At 53.4% G+C, this 27,240-nt stretch overlaps 13 protein-coding genes across 13 annotated transcripts; 9 read left to right on the forward strand and 4 right to left on the reverse strand.

Moving 5' to 3' along the window:
- Positions 1-1,329: 1,329 nt before the first annotated feature.
- Positions 1,330-2,650, reverse strand: N7474_010334 (uncharacterized protein; the record flags this gene model as incomplete). The annotated part of the gene is made up of 2 exons (XM_057201744.1): positions 1,330-2,477; positions 2,530-2,650. 2 exons carry the CDS (start codon positions 2,648-2,650, stop codon positions 1,330-1,332), a joined length of 1,269 nt encoding a protein of 422 aa, XP_057048015.1.
- Positions 2,651-3,178: 528 nt separating this feature from the next.
- N7474_010335 (sulfurtransferase) lies at positions 3,179-4,265 on the reverse strand (the record flags this gene model as incomplete). The annotated part of the gene is made up of 2 exons (XM_057201745.1): positions 3,179-3,236; positions 3,289-4,265. The coding sequence occupies 2 exons, from the start codon at positions 4,263-4,265 to the stop codon at positions 3,179-3,181; spliced, it is 1,035 nt and encodes a 344-aa protein (XP_057048016.1).
- A 177-nt stretch (positions 4,266-4,442) lies between these two features.
- Positions 4,443-4,866, forward strand: N7474_010336 (anaphase promoting complex subunit 11; the record flags this gene model as incomplete). Its single annotated transcript, XM_057201746.1, has 4 exons — positions 4,443-4,584; positions 4,639-4,670; positions 4,724-4,787; positions 4,838-4,866. The coding sequence occupies 4 exons, from the start codon at positions 4,443-4,445 to the stop codon at positions 4,864-4,866; spliced, it is 267 nt and encodes an 88-aa protein (XP_057048017.1).
- Positions 4,867-6,145: 1,279 nt separating this feature from the next.
- On the forward strand, positions 6,146-7,198 carry N7474_010337 (uncharacterized protein; the record flags this gene model as incomplete). Its single annotated transcript, XM_057201747.1, has 1 exon — positions 6,146-7,198. The coding sequence occupies one exon, from the start codon at positions 6,146-6,148 to the stop codon at positions 7,196-7,198; it is 1,053 nt and encodes a 350-aa protein (XP_057048018.1).
- A 421-nt stretch (positions 7,199-7,619) lies between these two features.
- Positions 7,620-11,286, reverse strand: N7474_010338 (putative kinesin family protein (BimC); the record flags this gene model as incomplete). The annotated part of the gene is made up of 3 exons (XM_057201748.1): positions 7,620-8,588; positions 8,636-10,786; positions 10,837-11,286. 3 exons carry the CDS (start codon positions 11,284-11,286, stop codon positions 7,620-7,622), a joined length of 3,570 nt encoding a protein of 1,189 aa, XP_057048019.1.
- Positions 11,287-11,646: 360 nt separating this feature from the next.
- On the forward strand, positions 11,647-13,228 carry N7474_010339 (UPF0183 domain protein; the record flags this gene model as incomplete). The annotated part of the gene is made up of 2 exons (XM_057201749.1): positions 11,647-11,707; positions 11,766-13,228. The coding sequence occupies 2 exons, from the start codon at positions 11,647-11,649 to the stop codon at positions 13,226-13,228; spliced, it is 1,524 nt and encodes a 507-aa protein (XP_057048020.1).
- Positions 13,229-15,720: 2,492 nt separating this feature from the next.
- On the forward strand, positions 15,721-16,419 carry N7474_010340 (uncharacterized protein; the record flags this gene model as incomplete). The annotated part of the gene is made up of 1 exon (XM_057201750.1): positions 15,721-16,419. The coding sequence occupies one exon, from the start codon at positions 15,721-15,723 to the stop codon at positions 16,417-16,419; it is 699 nt and encodes a 232-aa protein (XP_057048021.1).
- A 66-nt stretch (positions 16,420-16,485) lies between these two features.
- N7474_010341 (isoleucine--tRNA ligase ISM1) lies at positions 16,486-20,143 on the forward strand (the record flags this gene model as incomplete). Its single annotated transcript, XM_057201751.1, has 2 exons — positions 16,486-16,569; positions 17,171-20,143. The coding sequence occupies 2 exons, from the start codon at positions 16,486-16,488 to the stop codon at positions 20,141-20,143; spliced, it is 3,057 nt and encodes a 1,018-aa protein (XP_057048022.1).
- A 236-nt stretch (positions 20,144-20,379) lies between these two features.
- N7474_010342 (opsin family protein) lies at positions 20,380-21,512 on the forward strand (the record flags this gene model as incomplete). The annotated part of the gene is made up of 5 exons (XM_057201752.1): positions 20,380-20,513; positions 20,562-20,628; positions 20,687-21,174; positions 21,239-21,373; positions 21,428-21,512. The coding sequence occupies 5 exons, from the start codon at positions 20,380-20,382 to the stop codon at positions 21,510-21,512; spliced, it is 909 nt and encodes a 302-aa protein (XP_057048023.1).
- A 208-nt stretch (positions 21,513-21,720) lies between these two features.
- N7474_010343 (uncharacterized protein) lies at positions 21,721-23,078 on the reverse strand (the record flags this gene model as incomplete). The annotated part of the gene is made up of 3 exons (XM_057201753.1): positions 21,721-22,156; positions 22,208-22,913; positions 22,964-23,078. 3 exons carry the CDS (start codon positions 23,076-23,078, stop codon positions 21,721-21,723), a joined length of 1,257 nt encoding a protein of 418 aa, XP_057048024.1.
- Positions 23,079-23,131: 53 nt separating this feature from the next.
- Positions 23,132-24,892, forward strand: N7474_010344 (uncharacterized protein; the record flags this gene model as incomplete). The annotated part of the gene is made up of 2 exons (XM_057201754.1): positions 23,132-23,149; positions 23,903-24,892. 2 exons carry the CDS (start codon positions 23,132-23,134, stop codon positions 24,890-24,892), a joined length of 1,008 nt encoding a protein of 335 aa, XP_057048025.1.
- Positions 24,893-24,962: 70 nt separating this feature from the next.
- On the forward strand, positions 24,963-25,397 carry N7474_010345 (uncharacterized protein; the record flags this gene model as incomplete). Its single annotated transcript, XM_057201755.1, has 1 exon — positions 24,963-25,397. One exon carries the CDS (start codon positions 24,963-24,965, stop codon positions 25,395-25,397), a length of 435 nt encoding a protein of 144 aa, XP_057048026.1.
- A 452-nt stretch (positions 25,398-25,849) lies between these two features.
- Positions 25,850-27,181, forward strand: N7474_010346 (uncharacterized protein; the record flags this gene model as incomplete). The annotated part of the gene is made up of 1 exon (XM_057201756.1): positions 25,850-27,181. The coding sequence occupies one exon, from the start codon at positions 25,850-25,852 to the stop codon at positions 27,179-27,181; it is 1,332 nt and encodes a 443-aa protein (XP_057048027.1).
- Between the last annotated feature and the right edge of the window lie 59 nt (positions 27,182-27,240).

A 27,240-nucleotide genomic window follows, 5' to 3' on the forward strand; every position in this document is an offset into this window, starting at 1 on the left:
CGTGGAAGAGGATACGGTAGGATCTCTGGTCAGAGAACCCCCCACGTGTTTGGTTTGAAGGTAATTCGTTCTTTAGTCCTAGACAACGCATAGTTCATTTATGGAATCGAATTCTCAAGGGGCAGCAACCGCTCCCTCACTTTCCTCATTTGTATTTGTCTATATTACCCAATTCTGCCAAGTAATAACCAGCTGGCAAATTCTGCTAGAGATCTGCAGGTTCGTAAGAAGTCCAAATATCTCTGCCAATATTCACTGTTTGTTACCTTTGTTTTTCGTAGCTCTATTTTTCGGGTATAAAGTAGGGAAAGAATTCGGTTAGAGGGTGATGCTCGAGTTCATCCAGATGTGGTAAAATGAAATCAGAGTATGAATCGGAAAGGCCATTCGGGGAGGGAGCACTCCAAGGAAAAAGTGGGGATCTGAATTCGAAAAGACCCGGAAGCTGAGGAGCAACCATTCTCTCGAGTATGTATACGCTCCAGTAACACCTTGAACTCGCCCAAGACTTATAGCATGCAGTGTCTTGCTCGATGGACTAGTCCGGTTGAATCATTCTCCATCTCGGCCTCCAAGACCACATCACATTTATTCTACCTTGGACATGCCCGACTCCTCAATAGACTCATACCCAGGAACATACATCTCTATCTCAGCGAATTCGAGAGATACTGAGCGCGCTTGATAACCCCATAACAGAACGGCACATGTTGGATTCTCATGGTGTTCGAGTATATTCCAAAACTAAATATAGTAGAGCAAGAAGCAGGCACACTGGAGAAAATTGTTTCCTGTTCATCTGCTACCGTACAGGACTTTCACGCTCTCCCATCCAGCAATCTCCCTCTCTCTACACACATACACATAGCTCACTCACAGCGAAGGATCAGCCCCATCAGGTCTCATCTCATCTCATCTCACATCAGTCTCCGAGTCAAAGAAATATGATCGATTGATCAGGGGCAAAAGGAAAGGCAGGGGCAAGGAAAGGGATCCGTGAGGAGGGCAACTGTCATCCATCCCATCCCACATAGGTATGTGGTGTGGTGTGTTGATGTCACTCTCTCACTCTCCACTCTCAAGCGGATGTCCTAACGCGCGCCACGGTCTGTCTGGCTTCATCCGATCCGAAGTACCTCACAAAGAAAGCAACTTCTGGCCGATGGAGCGGGAGGGGAAAGTGTCCTGCTGCAGTCGAAGAAAAAGACCAAACTGTCCTGTCCATTCCGCCCCAGTCCGGTTACGTTCAGTATTCAAGGAGGGGTTTTGAACAAATCCGCTCGGTCTGCACTGTAGGTATATCAAACAACCAGACCGCTCGAGCTTTCCTCAAGGAACCCAGAGCTTGCCACCTCGTCCGCGACCGTTACCCCGCGATGCACCCCGAGACGGTCCCCCACGGCCGCGGCCGTTGGACGCACGACGTGGAGCGCCTGTGTTACCGCGAGCTGGGCCGTGCTGGGTGCTTAGATCCACTGGAGCCGAGGACTTAGCTGCTCCGCCCAGCGAGCGACTGAATGAATCCGGGTCGATCGGCTGCGTAGGCACTTCTATAGGACTCTCCCCAACGGTTGGCGCAGCAGTCTGCTTGGCAGCTTTTCGCGCAGCAGCACCACGGGAAGCGCCCCGCGAGCTACCTTTGCCACGGCCACGGGGGACGAAAACCAGTTCATCTTCGTCGCTCTCTTCTTCGTAAGATAGAAGGGTCTTGGGTTCCGTGGTTGTTTGGGTCTGCGTCTTCTCGACGTATTTGCAGCGGTTCTTGTACTCGCGCTCTTCGTATTGGATCGCCGTGCGCAGCTGCAGGATGTTCTTAACGCCAATGCCGAACTTCTGTGCCCACACCTGCGTCGCGCGGTCGTTTGTCACGAGAATACAGCTTTTGGCAGAGTTCTCGGCGTCTGGCCCGCTGTGCAGTCGCCAGAGCAATGCGCTGAGCAGCGGACGAAGCACGGGCGGTGCAGTCGGGATGGTGGATCCGGACGCGGTGCGTTGGTGTCCAGGGAAGGACTTCGATTTGCCATTTTTATTGCCGTTCATCTCATGCTGTGCGCATTCCGGACTGGTTCGCGAGCTGCGGGAGGAAGTACGCGAACCGGGCCCGCTCGGGCTGCCAGCAGAAGTGGTCGACGCGGCCTCGGTGTCTTTCTTAAAATTCAGTTTGCTCAGTAGCATCTGTGACAGATCATCCGACGCGGGGTCCTTGTCCTCGTGGGACTCAGGTGGCTCCAGGTCCCCATCAGTGGTGGCTGGATCGGGGCCGTCGGTGGCCTCAGGCTCCTCCTCGAATTCCGGCAGAAAGTACTTCTCCGCCTCCTCCCAGCGCTCGAACTGTTCGTTCGGGCCCTGCAGAGCGATGCGATCGGGGGCGATGTGATCCTTGCCGGAGGTGACTCGATCGAGGAAGCGGGTTGCCTCGCGGGCATTAATAGAGACTTGCGATCCGGCCCGTTTCAGCGCGTGCAGCCGTTCGAGGGCTGATGGTGGTTAGGAAGGGGAGTATGGCTCGATCACAGCAGCATAACTCACTATAGAGGGGAACGATGAGATCGATGGCCCCGTTGGTAGTCCACTTTTTGATCTCGCTGATGTTCGTGGTCAGGGCCGTCTCGTCCACGGCACAGTGAAAGACCTTGCGACCGGTCGACATGATGGTGCGGAAGCCGGTCTGATCTGAAGGACGGGTGGTCAGGATGGTATAGGGTCGTGTTGTCTGCCCTATACCAGGGAACTGGAGGTGTAGACAACCAGGACTGGATTCGGGCTGATCAGCATGGGGCGGGTTTGAGGCACAGGGTTGGGGTGGGCTGAGGGAATATGGAAGGATGACTGGATGTCAGGGTGAGTAGGAGTGAAAGCACTTACGTTCAAGGGCCAAGGGGCAAGGGAATTCCACCATCTTTGACGGCGCACACTGCGATAGTGAGACGAAAGTGAAGTGGGCGAAGATGCGATGGGGAGATGCCGAGCTGACTAATCTGGACTACAACGGAGAAACATGGAATGTATACAAAATGAAAGAGAAGAGTGGGTTGGGTTCTATGTTCATTCCCGAGGATATCAGTGGAATAGTTACATCTAGAAGCAAAAAGGATATCGGCTGGCCAAAGTCACCGGGGCCAGCAAGAATGGTCGCAGAAAAAACATCATGCCGCTTGGAGAGAAAAGAAAGAACAGATTATGCCTTGGTCTTCTTGATCAGGCCATCCGATTCCTTGACGCGCTGTGCCCATTCGCTGTTCTCGAGTCAGTCAGTCATATTTACAAGACAAAGGGGAAATCACTTACGTCCAGCTGCCATCGTACACCCGGCGCAGACTGGGCTCCCCGTATTCGGCCTCACCGAGAGCAGTCTCGATGACAGTAGCAGTAACTCCAGTGCCACAGGAGCTAATAATGGAGCGGGAGGGATTAATCTTGCGGTCCTCAAAGATCTTGCGAAGATCAGCAGCAGGCAGGTAGGTCTTAGTCTCCGGGTCAAGCAGTTCCTGGAAGGGCATGCTCTTAGAGCCAGGCATATGACCAGAGGACAGGCCAGGACGTGGCTCCGGGTCAGTTCCGGCCCAGCGGCCTTGCGAGCGAGCATCCAGGATCTCCACCTCTTCCGCACCTTCCTTGCCGTAGTCGAGAGCCAGCTCCTTCATCTCCCGGAACGAGATGACCAGCTTGGAGTCGTAGGTGGGGACAGTATACTTGGTCTTCTCCCGTGGGGTAGGCTCACCACTCTCAGTGGGAAATCCCTCACGAACCCAGAGGCGATAGTTGTTTAGAAGGCGCACATTAGGGTGGCCGAAGACACGCAGAGTCCAGCCCACGCGGGGCGCGGAGAAAATGCCCAGCTCGGCAGTGTCGTAGACCACGATCTCATCGTCGCGACGGATGCCCAACTCACTCATGGCCTCTGCAAAGGTCTCACACGTCGGCAACATGTGCGGGTAGGGGGAGTCATGGTCTTTGATTGCGTCGATGTCAAAGAATCGGGCTGAGGGGATGCGTGAGTTCCGGAACGAGTCGATTCCCTTGCGCCCCTCTGGATCATTGGGCATAAACCAGGCTGCACAAAGAGGGACCACCCGTGGAGAGGTTGAGATCTTGGTCGGCGGGTTCTTTTTGAGTGCATCGTTGAGCTGTTTCGGGGTGACGAGGTACGAGGAGGAGGAAATTGGGCGGGACTGCGCATGCAGGGCCGGAGTGGTGGCTGTGGCCATGGCCCGAAATAAGCGGGTAGAGGGAGCTGAAGCGGATCGAATGGCCACAAAAGCCATGGTTTACATAACGGGTAGAAACGGTATAGAGGAAAGGAAGAGAGAAAGAGAGGGAGCGAGAGTGCGGAGAAGATCACCTCATGTGATCCGCCGATAACGCCAAAGAGCGATAAGCCAAGGTTGTTGATCTTCGGTGTTTGTTTCTTCTTGTCACTCCCTCCCTCACACCCACCCACTATGAAGGTCGTCATCAAGGAGTGGAATGCTATTGCCACCTGGCACTGGGATATGCCCGAGGATGATGTCTGTGGCATCTGTCGCGTCCAGTTCGATAGTACCTGTCCCACCTGCAAATTCCCCGGCGATGACTGCTCCCTGTGTGAGTGCGAGACCAGCACGCGTGTCTCTTGGATTTACTAAACAATAAGAACAGTGCTAGGGAAATGTGGCCACTCGTTTCATATGGTGTGTCTTCTGTCTAGGGATCTTACCGGTTTGGTTCTCACGAAATTGTCTAGCACTGTCTGTTGACCTGGATCGACCAAGAGACATCCAAGGGGCTGTGTCCCATGTGCCGACAGAGTATGTACTCCTGTCATATTAACCATAGGATTTGACTGATATCTTTCAAGAATTTGAGTGGAAGCAAAGTGACGAGTGATGATCGGGCTCTGGATTGGGGCCATCTTGCATGTTGACGGCGTTCCCCTAGCGGTCTCTTTTCGTTTCTGAGCTATGGTGTTTACTTTTGGTGTTGAGAATCATTCTATGTTGTTATAGACTATGATGTCGGCTATTCTCAAGGGAGAGACTAGGGCAATTGTGGACCACCATGGGCATTTTATGTTGGGAGTTTGATGAAGTCAGTGTTTATCTTTTTATGGCTTGAGGTTAAAAGAATGCATGGAATGAACCAAATTAAAGAGAATAATGTTTTTTATCTTTGTCTCATGACCGTCACACTCTACGGTCCAAATATATATTTCAGTGCCTTCTATCGATAGCACCATCTATGCTGAATACCACTTCACATCAATCAGAACCATAATCTTCCAAACCCGAACAGTAACTACTGATAGAATATGGTTTTAAATACATCTATGGTGGTTGAGCTACTCTGAAAAAACGGTATTTTCCTTAGGCGATTTCATACAAAAACCAAAATGTTAATTACGCGTAATGTTAATCGTGTTGTGGACGGCCCGACTTCTAGGGGGCGGGTCCATTAACTTGTGTACGGACCTCTAAATCTCGAGTACTACCCCGAAGGACGATGGAAAGAAGGTCACCCTCAAGGCAAGAGAGGGCAGTAATTGGTATACCTGGTTCACGAAGGAATATCCTAACGGAAAGTTTAAATAACTCGGTCGTATCAGGGACATGCTACCACAAGGTAAATTGGAGAGAAGGGAGATGGGCTTATTGATGAGATGAACAAAAGAGGTGGGGACCAGGGGATCTTGAATAACAGCAGGGATTTTGTGTACTATTTGTACAAGCGAATCAAAAAATAAAGGGAAGGAAATTATTTCACATCATCACTATGTGTCGGAGTCAATACAAATCATTTCCAAATTTATCTATGCATGTTATTATTGTAGTTGTCTATAGATCAACCCTTTTGGGTTTTGGGCTTAGCTAGGATATGCCACGACAGAGAGAAAGAGATATCCAGCTAGTCGTCTGCCTTCCATGTTTCTATAGCTCTGAGTGCTCAGTGACCTCAGAGCCGATAGCTACCACCGCCACCATTATTACATATTCTAAAACCCCTGCTTTATCTAAATCCTCCCGCTCAACTGACGATCCTCCCTGCGCTATACCACAGCCACAGTACCTAAAGTATACGTGGGTCAGCTGACCCTATCGATAAGAGCTCAGGCACCGCATCCTTGTTGCGCTCATCATCTCACCTCACCATGTAGCCTGGGTCTACGGCGATGTCTCTACCCAGCAACAACCCCCATCCGGTCCTCTCCTCCTCATCCTCCCGCCAGTCCATGCACTCTCACTCCGACATCCCAACCCGACCCGCGCAGAAAGACCACCCTTCAGACGAACAACGCGCCAACCAGCTCACCTCCCCAACCCACGATAGCCCCGGCGGCGAAGAAACCAGTGGCGCACAAGATCAGCAGCCCACCAACCCACCATTCCAGCCCTTCTTCACCCTGATCGAAGACGCGCATACATCGGAATACCACCACCCAACAGTACACTATTTGTTCTCCGACGACGACACAGACATCATCACAGAAGCAGCGCTGCGCAGTCTCGAAGCGCAGCAGGAGTCACTCCCCGAATCGAAGAGAGAGCAGATAATAGAAGGGCCGCTCCCGAAGGAACAGGAGGTTAGCCCGCGGAAGTCGACTATATTAATACCACCCCCGGTCCCGGGGGTACGAGAGCATTACATCATCCTGGACGTCGCGCAAGACGGGACTCTGCAGAACCCAATAACGGCTGAACCTTCTGCTGCTCTTGCGGGGAAAGAAGGAGAAGGTGTCACGAAATCCCTATCCTCGTCACCCGCCAATCCACCCACCATACCACCACCCTCAGGATTGCCAACGACACAGTTCCGGGTCACATCAGCCAAGAGCCTCACGCCAACATGGCAAGTGCTCAAATCCGAGCTGGTGCCCGCTCCAACATTTGAAAACAGTAACCCAGGCAATACACCTGGGCACGGACTCATGCTCAAAATCCACGGCACGGCGGGCATACTTCCCTCCACGCCTCGAGACAAGGCTGGAGGTGGGTCGCAGCGGTTAGAGGAGATGATGGATCAGTTTGCAAAGCGGATGAGCGAGTTGCAGACTGTGATTGAGGCGGGTGAGACGGATGGTTCGGTGACTGTGGAGGAGGGTGAGCTGCAATCGGAAGCTCAACCTCAAACTCGGGCTGAGGAGGAGGATTCTACTGAAGTTGGGGTTCGGAAAGATGATGATGAGAGTGCAAGGCATGCCTCTGGGGATGTGGAGCACTCGTGATACCTTTTTTTATTTTCCTGGTTCTTTTTTCTTTGCTATGACAGCGGCTCTGGGGCATTTATCATGAGAAATGGGCGGCGTTGTAGGTTTGGTTACTTTGGTAGTTTCAGCGAATCTATGATTCTCCTCTCGGGCACTTTGTCCAATCAAAAATCCCTGGGGTTCAGGTGCTCCATTCAAACCAAATGAACGATAAGTAAAAACGCCATGAAACACCTGCAGGATTCAAGTTCTATATCCATACTTCACGACGAAGAGACCAAGCAAAGACAAGAAGACCAAAAACATTCCAATCCAGCAACACGTTTTTCTCGGTCCAAGAAACTCCGGTCCAGAGTGAAACACCAGAATATCAAAAACCACCCACTGCGACATTGGGTATCATTCAAAAAGAAACTGCAAACAAAACAAAGCAAACTAATCAGCGTTCGGTGCGGCTTCGGACGCGGCGGCCACCACCACCGGGAATCGCAGATGGAGGGACATTCTCACGACCCTCCATCATGCCAGCCATCCTTTTCGAGAGCATCTTCTGCGGGAGTTTGCTCTCGACGGTGTTGCTAGCCGAGCGGCGGCGTTTGCGCGGTGGTTGTTCGGGCTCATCTTTCTCCAGGGTGTCTTCGAGATCCAACGATCGTTTCTCTGCGGGGACAGCATCGCGCTTGCCGGGTTGCGTGATGTCCTCCTCAGCGTCAAACACGAGTGGTTTGGCGACGTTTAAATCGACTTCCCTAAGGCCAGTGTTGGATGAAATGGTCGCTGTTGATGATGGAGGAGGGATAGTCCCTACCTCTTCCGCGGCATCGCTGTATACGAAGCCCTTGGATGGCGAGGCCGAGGGAGAACTGGGCAGCATGGGCGATTGTTCTTCACCATCGAAGGGCAGCGCGTGAAACTGTTGGGAGGTGCGGTGTCGAGAACGAAGTCCCTCGTGTGATTCTGTCGTGGGGAGATCGGTAGGGTACTCGTATCGACGTTTTTGAGGCGTAAGGCCTGTGGGTTTATATTCCTTCATGGGGTGGTTCTGGATGTTTTCGCGGAGCTCGGACAGTGGCTTTCGAACTTGGCTGTCCAAGGGCTCAGTGGATTGCTCCAGGTTTCCAGTGTGCATTTCCAGATCTTCCTGGAGCTGATTGACATGATCGCTGAAGCCACCCAGCTGTTCATGCATTGCCGAGTGAGACTCCCGGACATTGGTTGCCATGGTGTCCAGACTACCGAGCTGTGCTTCGTGGAATCGACCATTCTGGGACCGTGCCTTTGCGACGAAATCGTCCAGGGCTTCCATCTGCTTGCTCATATCGTCCATCTGAGCATCCACGATCCGAACTGTCTCTTGGTGCACCGATTCCGTGGAACGCTTAATCGAAGCGTTGCGTTGATCAAAGGTCTGTTCCAATTAGCACGGCTCTTACCCAAGAACACAGGAAAACGTACCTCCCAGTCGTTCTGCATCCGCGTCTTAATCTCATCCTTGGATGCAGTAACGTCCTTTGTAAATTGTTCCTCCCTGAAGATCCATTCATCAATGTGCCGGTCGTGCTGCGCCGTGGCCTGCTCAAGAGAATCACCCGATGCAGAGATGTCGGCACGAAGAGCATCCATTTTCCCCTTGAGGCGAGTAGACTGTCGCTGATTAGATTCCTCGAGCAGTCCGCGGATTTGGGACATGAGGGTGTCCCGTTCAGCCTGCGCGCTCGCCTGTTCCTCCTCAATGACCTGGGCCAAGTTCGACGAGGCTTTCCGATTGGTGTCCACTGTTTGGCGGTTTGCCTTCTGCAGCTCGAGACGCAATCTGTTGATCTCGGATTTTTGCTCGTCCATATGCTTGGTCATATTCTCAAACATGGACTTGAAATCCTTGCCGAGTGCCGTGTAGGAGGAATGGAGGTGGCCGTGGAACTCGGTGAATTCACCAATGACCTCCTTCGAGATTCGCTCCGCGGCCGCGGACAGCCCGCTCAGGCCTTCCCCAACCTTGGTCTTGACATCCTCCCGAAGGACTTTTATCTCTTCAAGGACCTCATTCATCTCGTCATGCGCACTAGACGTTTGACTCTTCGCCTTTGCCTCGGCCTTGTCGAAAGAAGAGCCAAAGCCTTGTAGCTGGGAACGAGCCGATTCGACGGTGCTCAACTCTTCGTTCACAAATAGAGAGATCTTGCTGGACATATCGCCGAGCAATTTGGCATGCTGGGTTTGGAAACTTTCCATCCGAGCGTCGATCTGCTGGGTTACGTCTGAGACCTTTGTCGTGGATGCCTGCCATGTTTTCCGATTCTCGTTCTCCAGGTTGTCCTTGCGGCCGAGCTTCTCGTGCAGTCCATTGGCATCCTGGACGGTCTTATCCAAGGTGGACAGAAGACTAGCACCCATGTCACGAAGTTTCGCTTCGGTATCTTGATGGGCTTTTCGCACAATCCTCTCCTCCTCGAGATCTTGCGTCGTCTTGTTGAGTACGATGTCTGTCTGCTCCAAAACATCCCGGGTCTCATTGAGCTTCTGCTGAGTGTCTTCATTGTCTTGCTTCAACATGTTGAAGTTGCTTGTCACGGAGAACAGCTCCTGAACTTTGTGTCTCAAGCTCGATTCCATAGATTCGATCTTGGCCCTCTGTTCTTCATTGACAATCCGCCGGGATTCACTCTCCATTGTCATCTCTTCGTATGCGTCCGGTGTCATATACACACCATTGCGATGCCTTGTGGCGATGAGGTCGCTCTTGAGCTTCTCGATTTCCATGCCTATTTCCCGGAGTAGCTTATTCTTTGAGACGAGAGAGTTGATTTGAGGCTTATTGCGGATATTCTTAGCACGGAAAGCGTAGTCCAAGGTCGAGATGGTTTCCTCTAGGTTGCTTCGAGCGGGCGAAACGGTGGCAATAATGCATGTCTTGGTCCGTCCTCCAAGGGAGTCTTGCAACAGTCGTGTCAATTTGGACTCGCGGTAGGGGATGTGGGAGCCTTTGTCGACCAGCGCGTTAATCACTCTCCCCAGAGTGAGCAAACTCTTGTTGATAAGACCGGCTTCGGCTGCTCGCTTGTTCTCTGCACCGCTGCGCTGGATGTTTTCACTTCCAGCCAGATCAACCAAGTTGAGCTTGCCCGAGCTGATGTATTCCTCACCCGAGTCGGTCGTGCGCTTGGTGAGGACGGTGACAGTGAAGATCGTGTGGCTGCGGGAACTCAAGTCGTTGCATTTGGTAGCTGCAACCTGGCGCTTGTGGCTACCGAGTTGGAGCAGCTTGATTCCAGTCGATGCGGACTCAATATACGTCTCTTCCATCCCCTGAACCATAGTACTCCCGCTTGCACCCTTTTTCTCATTCTCAAAGATCTTGAGTTTCGTGTTGTCGTCGGCCGACAGCAGATCCCGCAGTTCCTCGTTGTAAAGTTCGATGAATGAACATTTGACGGTGCTTTCGGTATCCTCGAGTTTGTGGAACAAAGAGTAGAGAACGCGTGGAATGATTCCTGCGTCGTCTGATAAGATACCCAGGGTATCGGTCATATCTCCCGACATGGTATACGTCTTTCCTGTCCCTGTTTGGCCGTACGCGAAGATCGTGCAGTTGTAGCCTGCCAACATCTGTCGTTCAAATTAGCCTTGACCGGACCATCAACGGTTGCCCATATTACCTCATTGAGAATCGGAAGAACTGCATCTTCATAGACCACCGTCTGATCGGCCGCTTGCGAGAAGACCTTGTCGAAGGCATAGGTCTTGTTGGAGAGGGCATTCGGTCCCATCGACAGGGTCACCGCGGTTCCCTTGACCCCTTCTGTTGATACAACCACGCCACTGTTTTCCTTGGTTTCGCGCGCATTACGGCCGCGACAACGCACTACGACGTGGATGCTGGTGTCCTCATTGATCTCGCGCTCATAGTCTCGGTCCTTCCTTTTGGCACCAGATACCTCGGGACTCGGTTTTTGTGTGCGCAGCGAGCTGGCCGCTGGAGGCCTCAGAGAAGACACGGCGGGTGATGCCAGTCGTTCTGGCACCGCGGAACCGGCTCGTCGAGTCGGCTGGCGCAAACCCGGCCTCCTGGTTTGGAGGGCGGAGGCAGGCCGTGCCGGGCCAGCCATTGTCGAACCGAGGGATGTTTGTGTATTTTCGGATTCAAAAGTGATATGAAGTTAAAAGCGACCGACAGCACGTTGTTGTTGTGAAGTTCGTCCGTTGTTGTGGATCATCACTGGGACTTCAAAGGGCAAAAAGTAAACAAAGGCGGCACGTGCCCGGGGCCCAAGCTCCTTAGTCACGCTCCCCTCCTCACATGACTGGGTCCGCTGCCCGTACCGTCATCGGCTTCTTTAGTTCTTCTTCTCCTTCATCTTTCTCTTCCGTCTACATTTATTACTGACATTATACTGCTGTCATCTCGGCGCGTACCCATATGGACCCGTGTTTCCTAGACAGGCCATGAAACCGGGCCACATGTCAAGATGACTGCCAAACCATCGGCGCAAGTACAAATATCCCCCGGAAAGGGCCTGGGTTCCATCAGTACGCCTTCTTTGTTGGGTGTTTGCGGGCTAGAGGAGCCTGGCTAACTCTTGTGCAGCTCTGGGCGCTTCGCTACACAACGTCTTGACCCGGGTCAAGTCGCATCCCCAAATCTACCCCGCGCTTGACCTTGCTTACTCCTCCGCGGACCCTGTGCGCCAACCGGTGATCTTACAGCTCCCGTTGAATGGCCTGCGCCTTCGGTTCGATGGACCAGACCAGCGACTGCGCTTGATCGAAGTCCTGGACTTCTCTCGCACCGCCCTGGTATACAAAGCCCAGGACGTACTCAAAGGCGCCAAGCCAACTGAGCAGCCGGGATCGCAGCAGGGCCCGACCTTCCGGCATGTTTACAACCGTCTATTTGGCCCGTCCTATCCAGGTGAATACGTACCACCGACGGATAACTCGCCGTATGGCACCTACGTGTTGTCATACCCTGGCATCGCGTTCTCGTTTCCACTGCAGCACTCGGCCTGGTCCGACCAGTGCGACTTTGTTGCCCTCCTCTCATCATCGGCAGCACTGCCGGCTACATCCATGGCCATTTTTCAGGGACCATCCTGGCCAGAGATCAGAGCAAAGTTGTTCACGCAGCTGCCACAGTATCCACGCTCCTCGGCCTTGATTGGCAAGAATCGAGATACACTCGCCGACGAGATCGAGGAGTTCCGTATTTTAGGTGCCGGGAAGCTGGAGGTCGTGAGACGATCAAGTCCTCCGCTATCCATCAAGCTTGCCGAAACCACTCCGCAAGATCTGATTGCCGACTTCGGCCCGCCGGATGCCGTGTATCGTAAAAATGATCGCCGAATCTCGATCCACCGTGCGGGTGGACGTGGTGGGGCTGCTCTGCACATGAGCCCATCTCCTGGTAGAGGGATCGACCTTCCCGATACCGATCACTCCTCCAGTAACAGCGTGACTGATGATTCAGATGAGGAGATCTCCCCGAACAATCTCGGAGATCCGGGCTCGTTGCCAACGGAGTGTTTTTTTAATTACTTCCATCATGGATTCGATGCTTTCATATCTTATCCAACCGAACCAGGCCCGGCATTCCCCACATCGGGCTTGCCCGATCCAACGCCTCAGCCCCCATCGTCTCAGTTGGCAGTCACAAAGATCATTCTGCATGGCAATGTGCCGGGTTCCTATCCTTTTAACCGTCACCGGCGCAGCCGCTGGCGGATTCAGCTGGACGGCTCTGGTGACCATCTGTCTTCCGAGACCCCGTACGACGAGATCTCTGAGCGTCTGCGCGATCTCTGGAAAGAATCATTCTCCAACCCTGCTGAGGAGCGTGCGCTGCAACGTCCGATGGTATTGAACCGCGGTTGGGGTGACAGCCCCGAGAGTAGCGTGGAGTTCCTCGGAGGATGGGAAGAAAGCACAGCCAAAGGCGCCCGGACGGGCGATGGCGATGATTCCGGGTTGGGCAACACGGAGCTCTTTGGCTTCCCGGGGCTCTTATTTGAGGTACTGAAGAACGGCGCCGTGAGCTGCTTGACGATCTATTAATGCGACATGAATTATTTTGAATGATGGCGTTTGGTTCGACTCATAGCGTAGCCTTGGCCAGGCGAACCCGAAGGTAGGTAGATAGCTAGACCAACCAATCCCTTTCTGTCTCCCCGTTCTTGATCTATTAGATCCAGGCCTTCCGAGAAGATTCAAAGCTGAACTGGCCCAGTAATAATGCACATAGGGCTGACCTAGCTAGGGCCGGAAGAGCCCATTGACGTCATTGACTACAACCACATCTCGATTCACTTCTCTTTGGATTTGTCAGGGAAGAGTCGCGTGAGCAGTAATCATGTTCGACGAAAGTGCGAGAAAACCAACTGCACGTTGGTGTTTCGCTCATCTTTACCATCACTTTTCCTGATCGTCTGTCTACCTTGCTTTTTCTTCCGATATCACACGCGTCACGCCCCTGTCGATCATGGCCGCGGTAGCGCCGCCTATTGTAGGAATAGCGTCCGAGCGAAGTGAATTCATTAGCTCGGATGGTTGGCCAAAGGATGGCGTTGAGCGATTATCAGATGACAAAAACGAAGTGGTATTCTTCCAGGATGGGCTGAACACCGGCGCTCGCATTCTCGGTGGGTGATGTTCTGGCTATATTCACACACCATGCTCTAACCATGCTTTACTTCTTGTCACAGGTGACGGCCGCGTAGATATCAAGATCGATCAGCATAAACCGCACCTCGCAGGGCTGTTGAAACAAATCGAACACCGGGGTATGCCTTCTGTCGGGGAGCTGGAACGAACAGATGGCGCAGAACGGCTTATTCCGAAGGATGAGCTGAAGCATTTTCCACTGCAGCTAAACCTCGTCATTCAGGTGATTGGTTCTCGAGGCGACATCCAACCATTTGTTGCACTGGGGAAAGAACTGAAAGCACAGGGTCACCGGGTCAGATTGGCCTCCCATTTGACTTTTCGGGAGTTCATTCTTGATAATGGTCTAGAATTCTTCAATATTGGAGGGGACCCGGAGGAGCTGATGGCTTTCATGGTGAAAAATCCGGGCCTCTTGCCGGGCCTTAAAGCAATACGCAGCGGAGCCATCCAGAAGCGTCGACGTGAAATGAAGGAAATCTTCACTGGGTGTTGGAAATCCTGCTTCGAGATGGGTGACGGGACCTATCTTCATCAGATCAAAGAAGATCCATTCAGTGAGGCCTCGGATTATCGACGACGGCCCTTTGTGGCAGATGCCATTATAGCCAACCCTCCTAGCCTCGCCCATATTCATTGTGCACAACGACTGGGCATCCCTCTCCATATCATGTTTACGTGAGTCGACCCTCTCATATGCGAACTTCTAGCTGCCCTTAGCATAACAGAAGACTAAATAATTGGTAGAATGCCCTGGTCACCGACGCAGTCATTCCCCCACCCGTTGGCGATTATTCACCCCCGGAACTGTAAGCCGACTGTTGCAAATTTTGTTTCCTATGGTATTGTAGATACGATGGTGTGGGAAGGCTTGGGAGATCTTTTAAACACGCTTCGCAAGAACACCCTAGCACTCAACCCTCTGGATACATTGACTGCCCCGAGCATACTACACCGACTGCACGTGCCACATGCGTATCTATGGTGAGGAATTCATTCATTATCTTCCAAAAAATTCCAATATGGCTAACGATAGGCTCGACACAGGTCTCCTGCATTACTACCCAAGCCTCCCGATTGGTCTGATGACATCGACGTCTGCGGCTTTGGCTTCCTCCCCTCGGAGACCAGCTATACGCCACCAAAGGAAATAGATGCATTCCTCAAGGCGGGACCAAAGCCGATCTACGTCGGATTTGGTTCGATCGTAGTAGACGATCCAATCAGACTGACGAAAATTGTATTCGAAGCAGTTAAACAAACCGGACAGCGGGCTCTCATTTCAAAAGGCTGGGGAAATCTTGGGGCAGACGAAGTGGATGTGCCGGACAACATTCTCATTATTGGAAACTGCAGCCACGACTGGCTTTTTCGACAGGTTTCATGTGTGATCCACCATGGCGGTGCTGGTACCACCGCCGCAGGTCTCGCACTCGGTCGACCAACGATAATTATCCCTTTTTTTGGAGACCAGCAATTCTGGGGAAGTATCGTCGCGCGAGCCGGAGCTGGCCCATCCCCAATACCTCATAAACGGTTGACACTGCAGAACCTATCAGCCGCAATCGAGATGGCGCTAGAACCATCCACTCTAGAAAGGGCACAGACGATCGCCAGGAACATGCAGGAGGAGTCTGGCGTGTGCCATGGAGTGTATAGCTTTTACCGACATCTTGATCCAGAGTCACTCAGATGCTCTATATTCCCGGATCGGACGGCGGCTTGGCATCTCAAACATACCGAGATCAACTTGAGTGCCTTTGCAGCAACGGTTCTGGTGAAATCAGGCAAGCTGAGCCCAGATAACCTCGTGCTGTGAGTCTTCTCCAACATCATTGCCAAAACGGCGAGAGTTTCTTGCTAATTTCGGTTCCAGGCACCGTCCGATGGAATACGATACATTCCGTGATCCTGCCGACCCCCTTACTGCTGGCGCGCAGGTGCTATTCGGGGCCATTGCGAGCCTCGTGACTGGGCTTGCGGATGCCCCAAAAGGGATCGTGCTTGATCTTGTTTCTGCGGCTCGCGCAATCGGCCACCCACATGAACATTTTGATCATCGCGCAGCTTGTCAGGCAGCAATTCCTTCTCCGGACCACTCATCCCGAGAAGAAAGTGTCGAGAACGTGGAAGGGCAACTTGAAAATTATGAGGACGATACCGTTCCGGACGACACCGTTCCGGACGAGGAGAATACACAGGAAGATATTACTGATGAAGACGATGAAACCGATGTCAGCGGCAGCACCCCAACTTCGTGCATGGAACGCAAGCGAAGTCTCCAGCTCCAAACGGCCAAGCCAATGAGCAGCTCGCTGGCGCCCTCCAAAAAACGTAAAGCCAATGCTCTATACGAAGCAGCTTTTCACGGAAGTATAATCTCGAGGAAGTTCTTGAGGTTGATCATGTGGCTACCAACCGATGTGTCACTGAGCATGGCCAAAGGGTTCCACAACGCCCCTAAATTATATAACGACCCGATGGTAAAGGACGTCCCACAGGTGATCAGTGTTCGAGGCGGATTCAGGGCGGCCGGAAAGGTAGTACCAGCCATACCAGCACCAGCATGGGGCCAAGTATTCTGACATATGCACAGGAGCTCAGAGATGGATTCTACTACGGTATCACGGGCCTAGTAACGCAGCCGCATCATGGTCTCAAGCATAAAGGTGCAAAGGGGATGGTCAAGGGGGTGGGGAAAGGAGTGGGTGGAGTGCTTCTCAAGCCGACAGCGGGTACGTCGAACGTGCCGGCAATCTCTCTGTTTGTATACAAGCTAATTTTCACCAGGGCTATGGGGTCTAGCAGGGTATCCATTGAGCGGGATTCTCAGAGGACTCAACAACTCATTGAACAAATGCCAAAAATGCAAGATTGTGATGGGTCGCATTTCGCAAGGGCATGAAGAGCTGCGACAATCGACGGCCCAGGAAAGGGAAGAGGTATCCCGAAAGTGGACTGCGATTGAAGCGGATTTGAAAAGGTCTAAACGACATAGCAATTTGCGTCTTAATGGCCATGCTCTCTAAGGTGGTGAGCGAAGAAGAGTCTTGGGAATCTTCCAGCCGTCTTTTGTGTGTGTGGCCTTTTGTGGAAAATATCACTCCTGTCAATTAGTACGAGATTAAATCTGATTATGCCGATTATGCATACTACCAGTAGCGGGGTGCACACACTGACGAGAAGGTATTCTCCCGACTGTGTAATGGAGCGATAGATGCTGTAATTTATCTTGTTTTGGAATTACCAGTTGAGGCTTAATGAATTCGTCACCTGATGTAACAATACACATCCGAAACATTTCTTTCTTCTCATTACTTCGACATTCAACACGAGCAAGACGATGCCAGCGCGGTCCTGGTCGTCGACGCTCAAGCTCCCCAAGTCGACCTTCCCCCGCGGGTGTCGCCGGCCGACCAAGCCAAATACCTCAAGCGATGCACCGATGACCTCTACGCCTGGCAGCGCCGCGAACGACCCGCCCAACACCCTTTTGTGCTGCACGATGGCCCGCCATACGCGAATGGAGAATTGCACATTGGACACGCGCTGAATAAGGTCTTGAAGGACATAATTTGCAGAGTTCAATTGGGGCTGGGAAAGCGGGTGCGCTATGTACCGGGCTGGGACTGCCATGGACTCCCCATTGAGCTGAAGGCGCTACAAGGCCTGCGCGAGATGGGGATCAGCGATGGCTCAGTCAGCGCTGCCGTCATTCGTAAAGCTGCGCGGCAGCTGGCGGCGGACACGGTGACGGAGCAGATGAAGGGGTTCCGCGGGTTTGCGGTCATGGCGGACTGGGACAGACACTGGAAGACGATGGACAAACAATTCGAGATGCGACAGCTCGGCATTTTCCGGGAGATGGTCGATCGGGGGTTGATCTACCGGAAGTTCAAGCCGGTCTACTGGTCACCCTCCACTGGGACGGCATTGGCAGAGGCAGAGCTAGAGTATAAAGACGACCATGTTTCGACCGCAGCCCTGATCAAGTTTCCTCTCGTCACGGTCCCGACACACTTGACCAACGACCCTCTGATTCAAGTGAAAGATTTGAGTGCCGTGATCTGGACTACAACACCCTGGACCCTGCCGGCCAATGCTGCCATTGCGGTCAGCGAGTCCTTGGAGTACACCATAGTCCAGTCGGAGACCCACGGCCACCTTCTCGTGGCTCAGTCTCGATTCGAGTACCTCCAAACAATGCTGAAGGAAGACCTCTCGATCATCGTCCCATCCATTCTCGGGTCTGAGTTGGCAGAGAAGACCACTTATCGGCCACTCTTCAAGAGCCCGGAAGCCGAGCCACAGCCTATCATCGCGGCGGACTTTGTCACAGCTGACTCTGGGTCCGGTCTTGTTCATTGCGCTCCGGGTCACGGTATGGAAGACTACGAGGCGTGTCTTGCACGCGGCATTCCGGTGTTTGCTCCTGTCAACGACGAAGGACGATTTACGGAGAAAGCGATGCCCCATGACCCCACGAGATTGGCAGGCAAGGCTGTCTTGGGAGAAGGCAATGACGCAGTAGTGGAATATGCCGAGTCACGCGGTCAACTACTTGCCAAACACCGGTACGAGCACAAGTATCCGTACGACTGGCGTTCCAAACTCCCGATCATCATCCGGGCCACGGAGCAGTGGTTCGCAGACGTGGCCGACATCCGGGGTAATGCTCTCCGAGCGCTGGAGGATGTTCACTTTGTTCCCGAAGCTGGGAAGCATCGCCTGGAGAACTTTGTGAAGAATCGAAGTGAATGGTGCATCTCACGTCAACGCGCGTGGGGCGTCCCGATCCCAGCGATTTATCACCGGACCACGGGCGAGGCTGTCCTAACGAAAGACAGCGTGTCGCACATCATGGCCACCATTGAAGAGCGTGGGGTTGATGCCTGGTGGACGGATAGTGCTGACGATTCGGCCTGGATCCCGCCGTCCCTGCGCGATGAGTCGGGGGCGGGCTACCGTCGCGGAACGGACACTATGGACGTTTGGTTTGACAGCGGGACCAGTTGGACGAGGGAAGATACGACTGGACGAGATCATCCGGCAGATGTGTATTTGGAGGGAACTGACCAGCATCGGGGCTGGTTCCAATCTGGGCTCCTCACTTTCATTGCACACCAACTTGCCTCCGGTCAGACATCAACTCCTCGCGCGCCTTTCAAGCATCTCATTACGCACGGCTTTACACTCGACGAGGATGGTCGCAAGATGAGCAAGTCGATTGGGAACGTTATTGCTCCGCAATCCATCATGGACGGCACGCTCTTGCCGCCCCTCAAGCCACGGAAGGGGAAGAAGAAGACTGAGAAACAAGGGCCTGAGTACGATGCACTCGGTCCCGACGCGCTTCGCATGTGGGTGGCGAGCAGCGACTACACGCGCGACGTGGTTATTGGAAAGCAAGTGCTCCAAACCGTGAACACCAGTCTCCACAAGTTCCGCGTGACCTTCAAACTACTGCTGGGTGCGCTCGCTGATTTTCGGCAAGACTGCCGGGTGCCGTATGAGCAGCTGCAACAAGTAGACCGGATTGCCCTGATGCATCTTTCGCAAATGGTCTTGGCCTCACGAACGGCGTGTGAGAACTTCGAGTTCTACAAGGCCGTCAACGTGATGAACCGATGGGCCAACCTCGAGTTCTCGGCTTTCTACATGGAGGCCATCAAAGATCGGCTGTATACACATGGCGAAAACAGCACGAGCCGACGCGCGGCGCAGACGACCTTGTTCCACATCTACACCCATCTCCAGGAAGTCCTGGGCCCGATTACTCCGATGCTTGTGGAGGAGACATGGGAGCATGCACCGGAACCGATCCGTTCGCTCTGCGAGCACCCGCTGCGACGCCTGGTATCTGTCCCGGCGGCGGAATGGCAAGACCCCGCGCTGGAGACGAGCTACCAGGAGATTGTGGCAGTACACTCGGTCATCAAAAACCTGCAGGAGCAAGCACGCAGTAAGAAACAGCTAGGCTCGTCCCTACAATCGTTTGTGCACCTAGCCCTCCCGGCAAGCAAATCTATTTTCCACCAGGTTTTGACCGAACTGCCCGATCTGTTTGTTGTTTCGTCGGTTACTCTGGGCCAACATGGCGAGGAGGCCGTTCCCGACGAAATCGAACATGCCGAGTGGCAGTACAGGGAGGCCTTCGAGCTCCCCAACGGCCAGCAAGGCACGGTGCACGTCTACGCGCCGCAAGCCTCCAAATGCCCCCGGTGTTGGCGGTACGCTGTTCCGACAGAGGCAGAAGAGGAGACCGTCTGCGATCGCTGTGAGACGGTGGTTCGCGAGATGGAAATGTAATCTTGATTTCTGTACGATAGTGCGTGCGCCCTGTACCATAGTACCATAGATGAGCCAACCATGTTATCCAATAAATGCGGAACCCGACGCTGTGTCTCCCAATCTATTTGTCTCCGTATGACGACATGATCGAGTCAGCGCCCCCGGGTCTGGATTTGTTTGCGAATCCGGGTTCTGGGTTATTTATGACTGCTCCCCCGTTCCTCGCCAGGTGTTTTCATTGACAAGTTACCACCATGTTCGACCCGTCTACAACTCCGATTATGCCGCTGCCAACTCCCACCTCGTCGGTGGGTCCTATCCCCACAGTTATCCCCGGCGTCACCCCGGTCTTCCAGGAAGTTCATGATGTGGGCAAGCGAACGCTGTGGTATGTTCTCTAGCGACCTCTTATTCATTAATACTTACACCGGTGCAGGGTTGTCACAGTGCTAATGGGCCTATCGTCCTTGGTATTCTTTAGCCTCGGCGCCCGAGCTCCCTTGGTCAGTCTCCTACCCCCATCTATATACCCCGACATCCCATCTAACAAATCAAACCCAGCCCAAGCGAGTCTTCCACACAGTAACCTCCCTAATAACCACCATCTCCTTCATCACCTACCTCGCCCTAGCCACCGGCCAAGGTATCACCTGGATACACGCCGACATAACCCAGCGCCACAAACATGTCCCCGACACAACCCAGGAATATTTCCGCCAGGTGCTCTGGCTCCGCTACGTGAACTGGGCACTCACCACGCCCCTCTTCCTGGTGAATCTCTCCCTGCTCTCCGGCCTGCCAGGCGCGAATCTCGTCGCGGCCATCGCGGCCGATCTGGTCATGTTGGCCACGGGCCTGTTAGGCTCCTTGGCCGGACAAACCCGCCAGCGATGGGCGTGGCTTACCCTGAGCTGTATCTCGTATCTGACGGTCATCCACCACGCGGGATTCTACGCCGCGCACGCGGCGAGGAATAAGGATGCGCAGACGAGGAGGTTTTTCGGGTCGTATGCTGCGACGGGGTTGGTCGTGTATGCTCTGTATCCGATGTATGCTTTCCTCTCTACTTTTATGACTTGAGAGTTTTTAGTTGCCCATGCTAATATTGTACAGCTCACTTGCCTCTGGGGCTCTTGCACTCAAACTCAGCGTTGACACGGAGACTATCCTCTTTGCGATTATGGATGTCTTGATGCAGGGGATTTTGGGGTACTGGCTTGTGCTGGCGCATGATAGTGTGTCCGGAATGTAAGTGTTGATTGACCTTGACTGCTGGGGTGGTGGATGCTAATCTCCCGATAGAACGCTTTATGTGGACGGCTTTTGGGCGCAGGGGGTGGTCAATGAGGGCACTATTCGCATCGCGGATGAAGAAGAGGGGGCGTAGGAAGGATGAGAGGCTTGACAGATTGTGGATTCTTGGTCTTGGGTGTGTTGGGGTGAACGCTCACATGAATCGATACTTTATCCTTTTGTTTGTTTAATGCAGCAACGAAAAGTCGGGCTTGTTTCGATTGTCTCTCAGCCTGTTCTGTATCTTGAACTGTTGAATCAATTTCCTCTCCTTTTGACAAAGATATGCAACCCTCACTCGATCAGGTCTCCTTCCTCGAACCATCCAGAAGCTTGTTTATTCCACAGAACGCTGCCTCGTGCACCTTCTTTCCACCCCGCAGATCCACAACCTTCAGGTCCTTCTTCAATTCCAGCGGCACAATACCCACCGGGATAGGATCGAGATCAATGGTCTTTGTGGAACGCACAACCACCTTCCTCATCCCTCGAGACAACCAGAATCCAGAATCAACACAGTTTCCCTTGAAACAGATCTTGCGCAGCCTCTTGGGGTCGAACCAATGCAGGAAGGGGTCTGCATCCACTACAAATCCAGTCAAGGTGAGTGTTTTGATCTGCAGACACTTCGCGGTATGATCCATGGCCAAGGCGCGGACCTTGGCTGTTTCAATGCACTGCTTGTCGAGATACTCGCCGTGTCCAATATCCGGATGCAATGTCCCATTTCCTTGGCCACTGTAGAAATGGCCCTTAGTAAGTTATAGGGAAGAAAGGTCGAAAACTTACTAGTAAACAGGCGCTCCACTAAGCCCCTTGTCTATCTTCCACCCATCCCGGATGAGCGTCCACCGTCCAGCATGAGAAAGGCTAACCACCTCCGGCTCCATGGCCATGCCCAGTTCCAGCTCCTCGAGGTCCGTATTCAGCCAGGCCGTCATCCAGATAATGGTCTGGTACGACTGCAACATGCCCGTGAGTTTGAGCGATCGCAGGCGACGAAACAAACACAGCGGCTTCAGTTCGGTGATGTCGAAGAGCGGATCATCGTCTTTGACGGGGCGGAATAGATCCAACTCCAACGATTCCTTGTTCTCGGACAGACGCTCCCACGTCTCCACGCCTTTGAAGTTGGAGAGCGGGTCTGCTGCCGTGGCGATATCATCGCTTTCCGGGGCAGGTCCATGGAAAACCGACTCGGGTTTGGAAAGAGTGAAGGGTTTAACAGGTCGGTGTTTTGCACCCCCCGGCCCGACCGATCTAGTTGCAGATTTCTTCGAGGGCGAGTTTCTGAGACGGCTGAAGTCTCGAAGACGCGAAGAAGAAACGGCATTTGCGACGGAAGCACTGCGGCGCAGACTTCCCTTTCGAGTGAGTGTTAGGTCGCTCACACTCAGACCACGACGGTGTTTCTTCTTGGTTGTCTCATCGGCGGAGACGGCTGAGTGGAGGCCCTGTTCGGGGCCCAGGTTGAAGGGGAAGCGAGTGTGAAGGTCTGGGCAGCGAGCTGGTCAGCGCAGTCGGCGAGCAGACTCGGGTAGGTACTTTTCGCCTGCTCCTGCTCCTGCTTGTGATCTAGCTCTTCCTCGTAGACAGTGGCGCTTTTCCAAAAGTCCCATCCCATCAGGGTGTCTCTCCAGTGGGCGGAATAGTCATCCATCTTGGGATGTTCGCAGAGGTGGAAGAAAGTCATTGAAGGACGAAGGGGACAACATGGGGAAGTCGAGGGCGGTTGAAGAAGGAAAGGGCGAGGGGAGGCAATGGTCGAGGTAGAGAGGAAAACATGAAAACATCCCAAGACGAGGAATTGTTCTCGCGTGAGCCCGCTATGATTGTAATGTGGACCTGATATTCTACGATGAAAAGAATGGCTATAAATCGAAGACTTCGTGTTATAAAAGTCAGGAATGTCTACTAGGCCATTTGTTGTTAGTAACCAATAAGCCATTGATGGTTCATCATGTCTAGTGCAGAATATCAGAAGTATTCCCATCTACGGCAACACCGTTATCCTCATTTGGCGTAGTGGGCTGTCAGGAATGCGGGGAAGACCCCATCCTGTCTGGGAATTGCAACTTGCTCGAAATCCATGGCAAGGCATGAAAGTCAGAGGCCTGGTCCTCGTTTGAAGATCGCGAGATCGATCTGATAGATCACCGATGGATACTGTTACGGCACGTTCAAAAGCAAATGTGATTATTCGCGGGTCCTGTGCGGAAGTAATGCAGATCGGGCCGGTGTTAAGACTTGGCGTCAGGCCTGCTTAGGCCTCCAGCGGGGAACATAAATGATCGGCTATCGCGTAGGGCGTGGTGGTCTGATCCGAGGGAGAAACTTCAGTCACTACTGCTTCTCTAGAACGAATTTGCCGATTGCAACTTCTCGCTGACATCCCAAGGACTCCCGCACCATCTTAGCTATTCTGCCATTCGAAAACATGGCTGCCCAGATTAATACTACCGTCAGTATGAGTGAGTGAGTGAGCACACGGCTGATATTACAGTGCAGGAGTTTCCTGGAAACATCATCAATAACCAGTTCGTTCCCACATCCAAGACGCGTCGTTCCGTCAATCCTTCCACCGGCGAGCCACTGTACGAAGTCCCTTATGCCACCCAGGAGGACGTAGATGCTGCCGTAAAGCACGCCCGCACGGCATTTAAAAGCTGGTCCAAGGTTCCCTTTGAAGAGCGCTCGCGACTTCTTCTTGCTTATGCCGATGTCCTCGAAGCCCAGCGCTCGCCGCTGGAGAAGCTGCTCGTGCAGGAACAGGGCAAGCCATTGGAACTGGCCAAGGCGGAGTTCGGCATGAGTCTAGACTGGCTTCGGGGTTTTGCCGCGATGGAAGTCAAGGATGAAGTGCTCGACGACAACGAGGAGCGGACTGTTACCCAGACATTCCCGCCAATCGGTGTCTGCTGCGGCATTGTCCCCTGGAACTGGCCTATCCTGCTTGGCCTGGGCAAAGTTGGACCAGCGCTGATCACTGGCAACACGATCATTATCAAGCCATCGCCCTTTACGCCGTACTGCGACCTGAAGCTCGGCGAGATCGGCATGAGCATTTTCCCACCAGGTGTTTTCCAAGTCCTCAGCGGAGGCGATGACCTCGGCCCCATGCTCACCGAGCATCCTGACATCGATAAAATTGCCTTCACCGGTTCCAGCACAACCGGAAAACTGGTCATGCAGAGCTGTGCTAAGACCCTCAAGCGCGTCACACTCGAGCTTGGGGGTAATGACCCGGCAATCATTTGCGAGGATGTCGACATCGACGCCATCGTGCCAAAGATCACCACCCTCGCGTTCCTCAACTCTGGCCAGATCTGTATGCTGATCAAACGGGTGTACATTCACGAAAAGATTTACGACAAGTTCCGGGATGCCATGGTCACTTTTGCCAAATCCATCAAGACGGGAGACGGATTCGAGTCGGATGTGCTCGTTGGGCCAATCCAAAACAGCATGCAGTGAGTGACAGCAAAAAGCAAACCCGTGTGCATCTTTTCTCACAAAACACTTTAGATTCGAGAAAGTCAAGGATATGTATTCCGAAATTGGCAAACGCAGCTGGAAACAGGCTCTCGAGGGCCAAGTATTCAAAGACTCAAAGGGCTACTTCATCAGTCCCGCCATCATCGACAACCCACCCGAAGACTCCCGGATCGTTGTCGAGGAACCCTTTGGCCCAATCGTGCCTCTCCTCAAGTGGTCTGATGAGGAGGATGTCATTGAACGGGCAAACAACAGCAAGTCTGGTCTGGGCGCCTCTGTGTGGAGCAAGGATCTGGATCGGGCAGAGAGAATGGCCCGCTGCCTTTCCGCCGGGAGTGTCTGGATCAATTCTCACTTTGATGTTGCGCCCAATGTGCCATTCGGAGGACACAAGTGGAGTGGCATTGGGAGCGAATGGGGCATGACTGGTCTGAAGATGTACTGTAACTCCACGTCGCTCTGGAAGTGGAAGAAGGTCATGTAAGCAGATGGTTGTACATAACAAGCAGACCAATTGGGCATCTTTGGCGGTTTCTACTGCTGAAACTATTTGACACAAACACATCCGGCAACCGATAGCGACCTTCAAGCCAAGAAGTATATTCACAAATGAGGTCAGAATCCTTGAAGATGAGGATTTACAGCCAAGTGGAGGCCATAGCGGTCTTTAGTGCCTCCCAACACCAATCACACCAGCTCCTCTTACCGAGCTTCTTCGCTTCTTCTCTTACCGAAGCAACCATCGGAGGATCGCAGGCCCCTCGACTAGCCTTGAATAGGGACACATGTGATGCGCCTTGCGCCAGACGCTACCGGTAATGCACCCGAACTCGAAGGATTGGCACTATTTACACTACTTCATGCCCGGCCTGTCGCCATGTTGTCAACATCGACTGTCACCACTCCTTCGTGGTCCCCCTTGAAACGCCGTTCAGCATGAAACACTTCTCCCTCTCCCGAGGACTAGGGGCCTTTGTCGTCGCTGCATTCACTGTCAGCGCGATGGCCGAGTCAAGCGGAAACCCCTTGGCCACAGCAGACCAGCAGTCTCTCGACGCGCTCGCGATTGAGATCAGCAATGATGATCACTTCGTGGTGCTCAAGGCCGAAGCCAAAGCAGCCTACCAAACAGCCCACGGCCTGCCCATCAGCGACGAAGCGGCCTCGAGTCTCGATGAAGCCATCGACGAACTGGCATTCAGCTCTATCCAAAAGGCTGTCAACACTGACGCCTACCATCCCAAGATATACTGGGTGGATGCGGGACCGCGCAGTTGGTTTGGGCTGGATGTGCCTGGGGGTCGGTATTCCTACGACAATCCGGACGTCTTCTTCCGGACGATTCCTATCGATCATAGTCTGAGCTATGTCGTCAAGGGGTACCGGGACACGCCCGGACCGGCAGATGTGACCTTCTCGCTGATCAGCGATCCCAATTCGCAGAATACCGTCGCCGCACTGGCGGGCAGTGACCTCGTGATCGAGAGTGATGGCTCGTACACGGTCACGATCAACAGCTCGTCCGCCAATGGCCAGGCAAACCACATCCAATCCTCACTACTCGCGAAACAACTGTTGATCCGCAACAACCTCGGCGACTGGTTCGCAAAGCCAGACAACCTCACCGTCGAACTGATCGACGCCCCGGACCACAGCGCCAAAAGCAAAGCGGAAATCATCCTCGCCGCGGGATGGGACCTCCAAGAATCGATCGTGGACTACGGCGTCGGCGCACTCGGAATCAAAACCATGGTCAACAAGGTCAACACGCTCTCGGACCCCAGCCAGTCCAGCAGCCTGGGCACACTAACCACGCAAGCGAGTTCCTTCGGCCACTTCGATCTATCCGACACCGAAGCCCTAGTCGCAACGCTGACCAAGGGAGCCGCCGATTACTTCGTTTTTCCAGTATACAATCCATGGATGATAACCAAAGACCCCGGCACGCGACAGATCAGCCTGAACAGCGCGCAGGCGGAGCCCAACGCGAACGGGACGTACACGTTCGTGATTTCGCCCACGGATCCCGGTGTGTATAACTGGATCGACACGGCGGGGCTGCACGAGGTGACGACTATGGTGCGCTGGCAGGGTCTACCATCGTCGAGTTCGTCGACGAGTGATGCGCCGAGCGTGGTTGCGCAGGTTGTGCCGCTGGTGGATTTGCAGGCTGTTCTTCCTGACGGGACGCGGTTTGTCACCGCGGAGGAGAGGAAGGCGCAGCTTGCGAAGCGGATTGAGGCGTATGCGCTGAGGACGGTGGTTTAGACTGGGGTGTGTCGTCTCATGTTGTATATACTCGTGGATCAGTGGCTTAACGTATAAGC

This window comes from Penicillium riverlandense (genome assembly GCF_028828495.1).
Source record: "Penicillium riverlandense strain IBT 135883 chromosome Unknown utg000009l_segment0_segment0, whole genome shotgun sequence".
Lineage (NCBI taxonomy): Eukaryota > Fungi > Ascomycota > Eurotiomycetes > Eurotiales > Aspergillaceae > Penicillium > Penicillium riverlandense.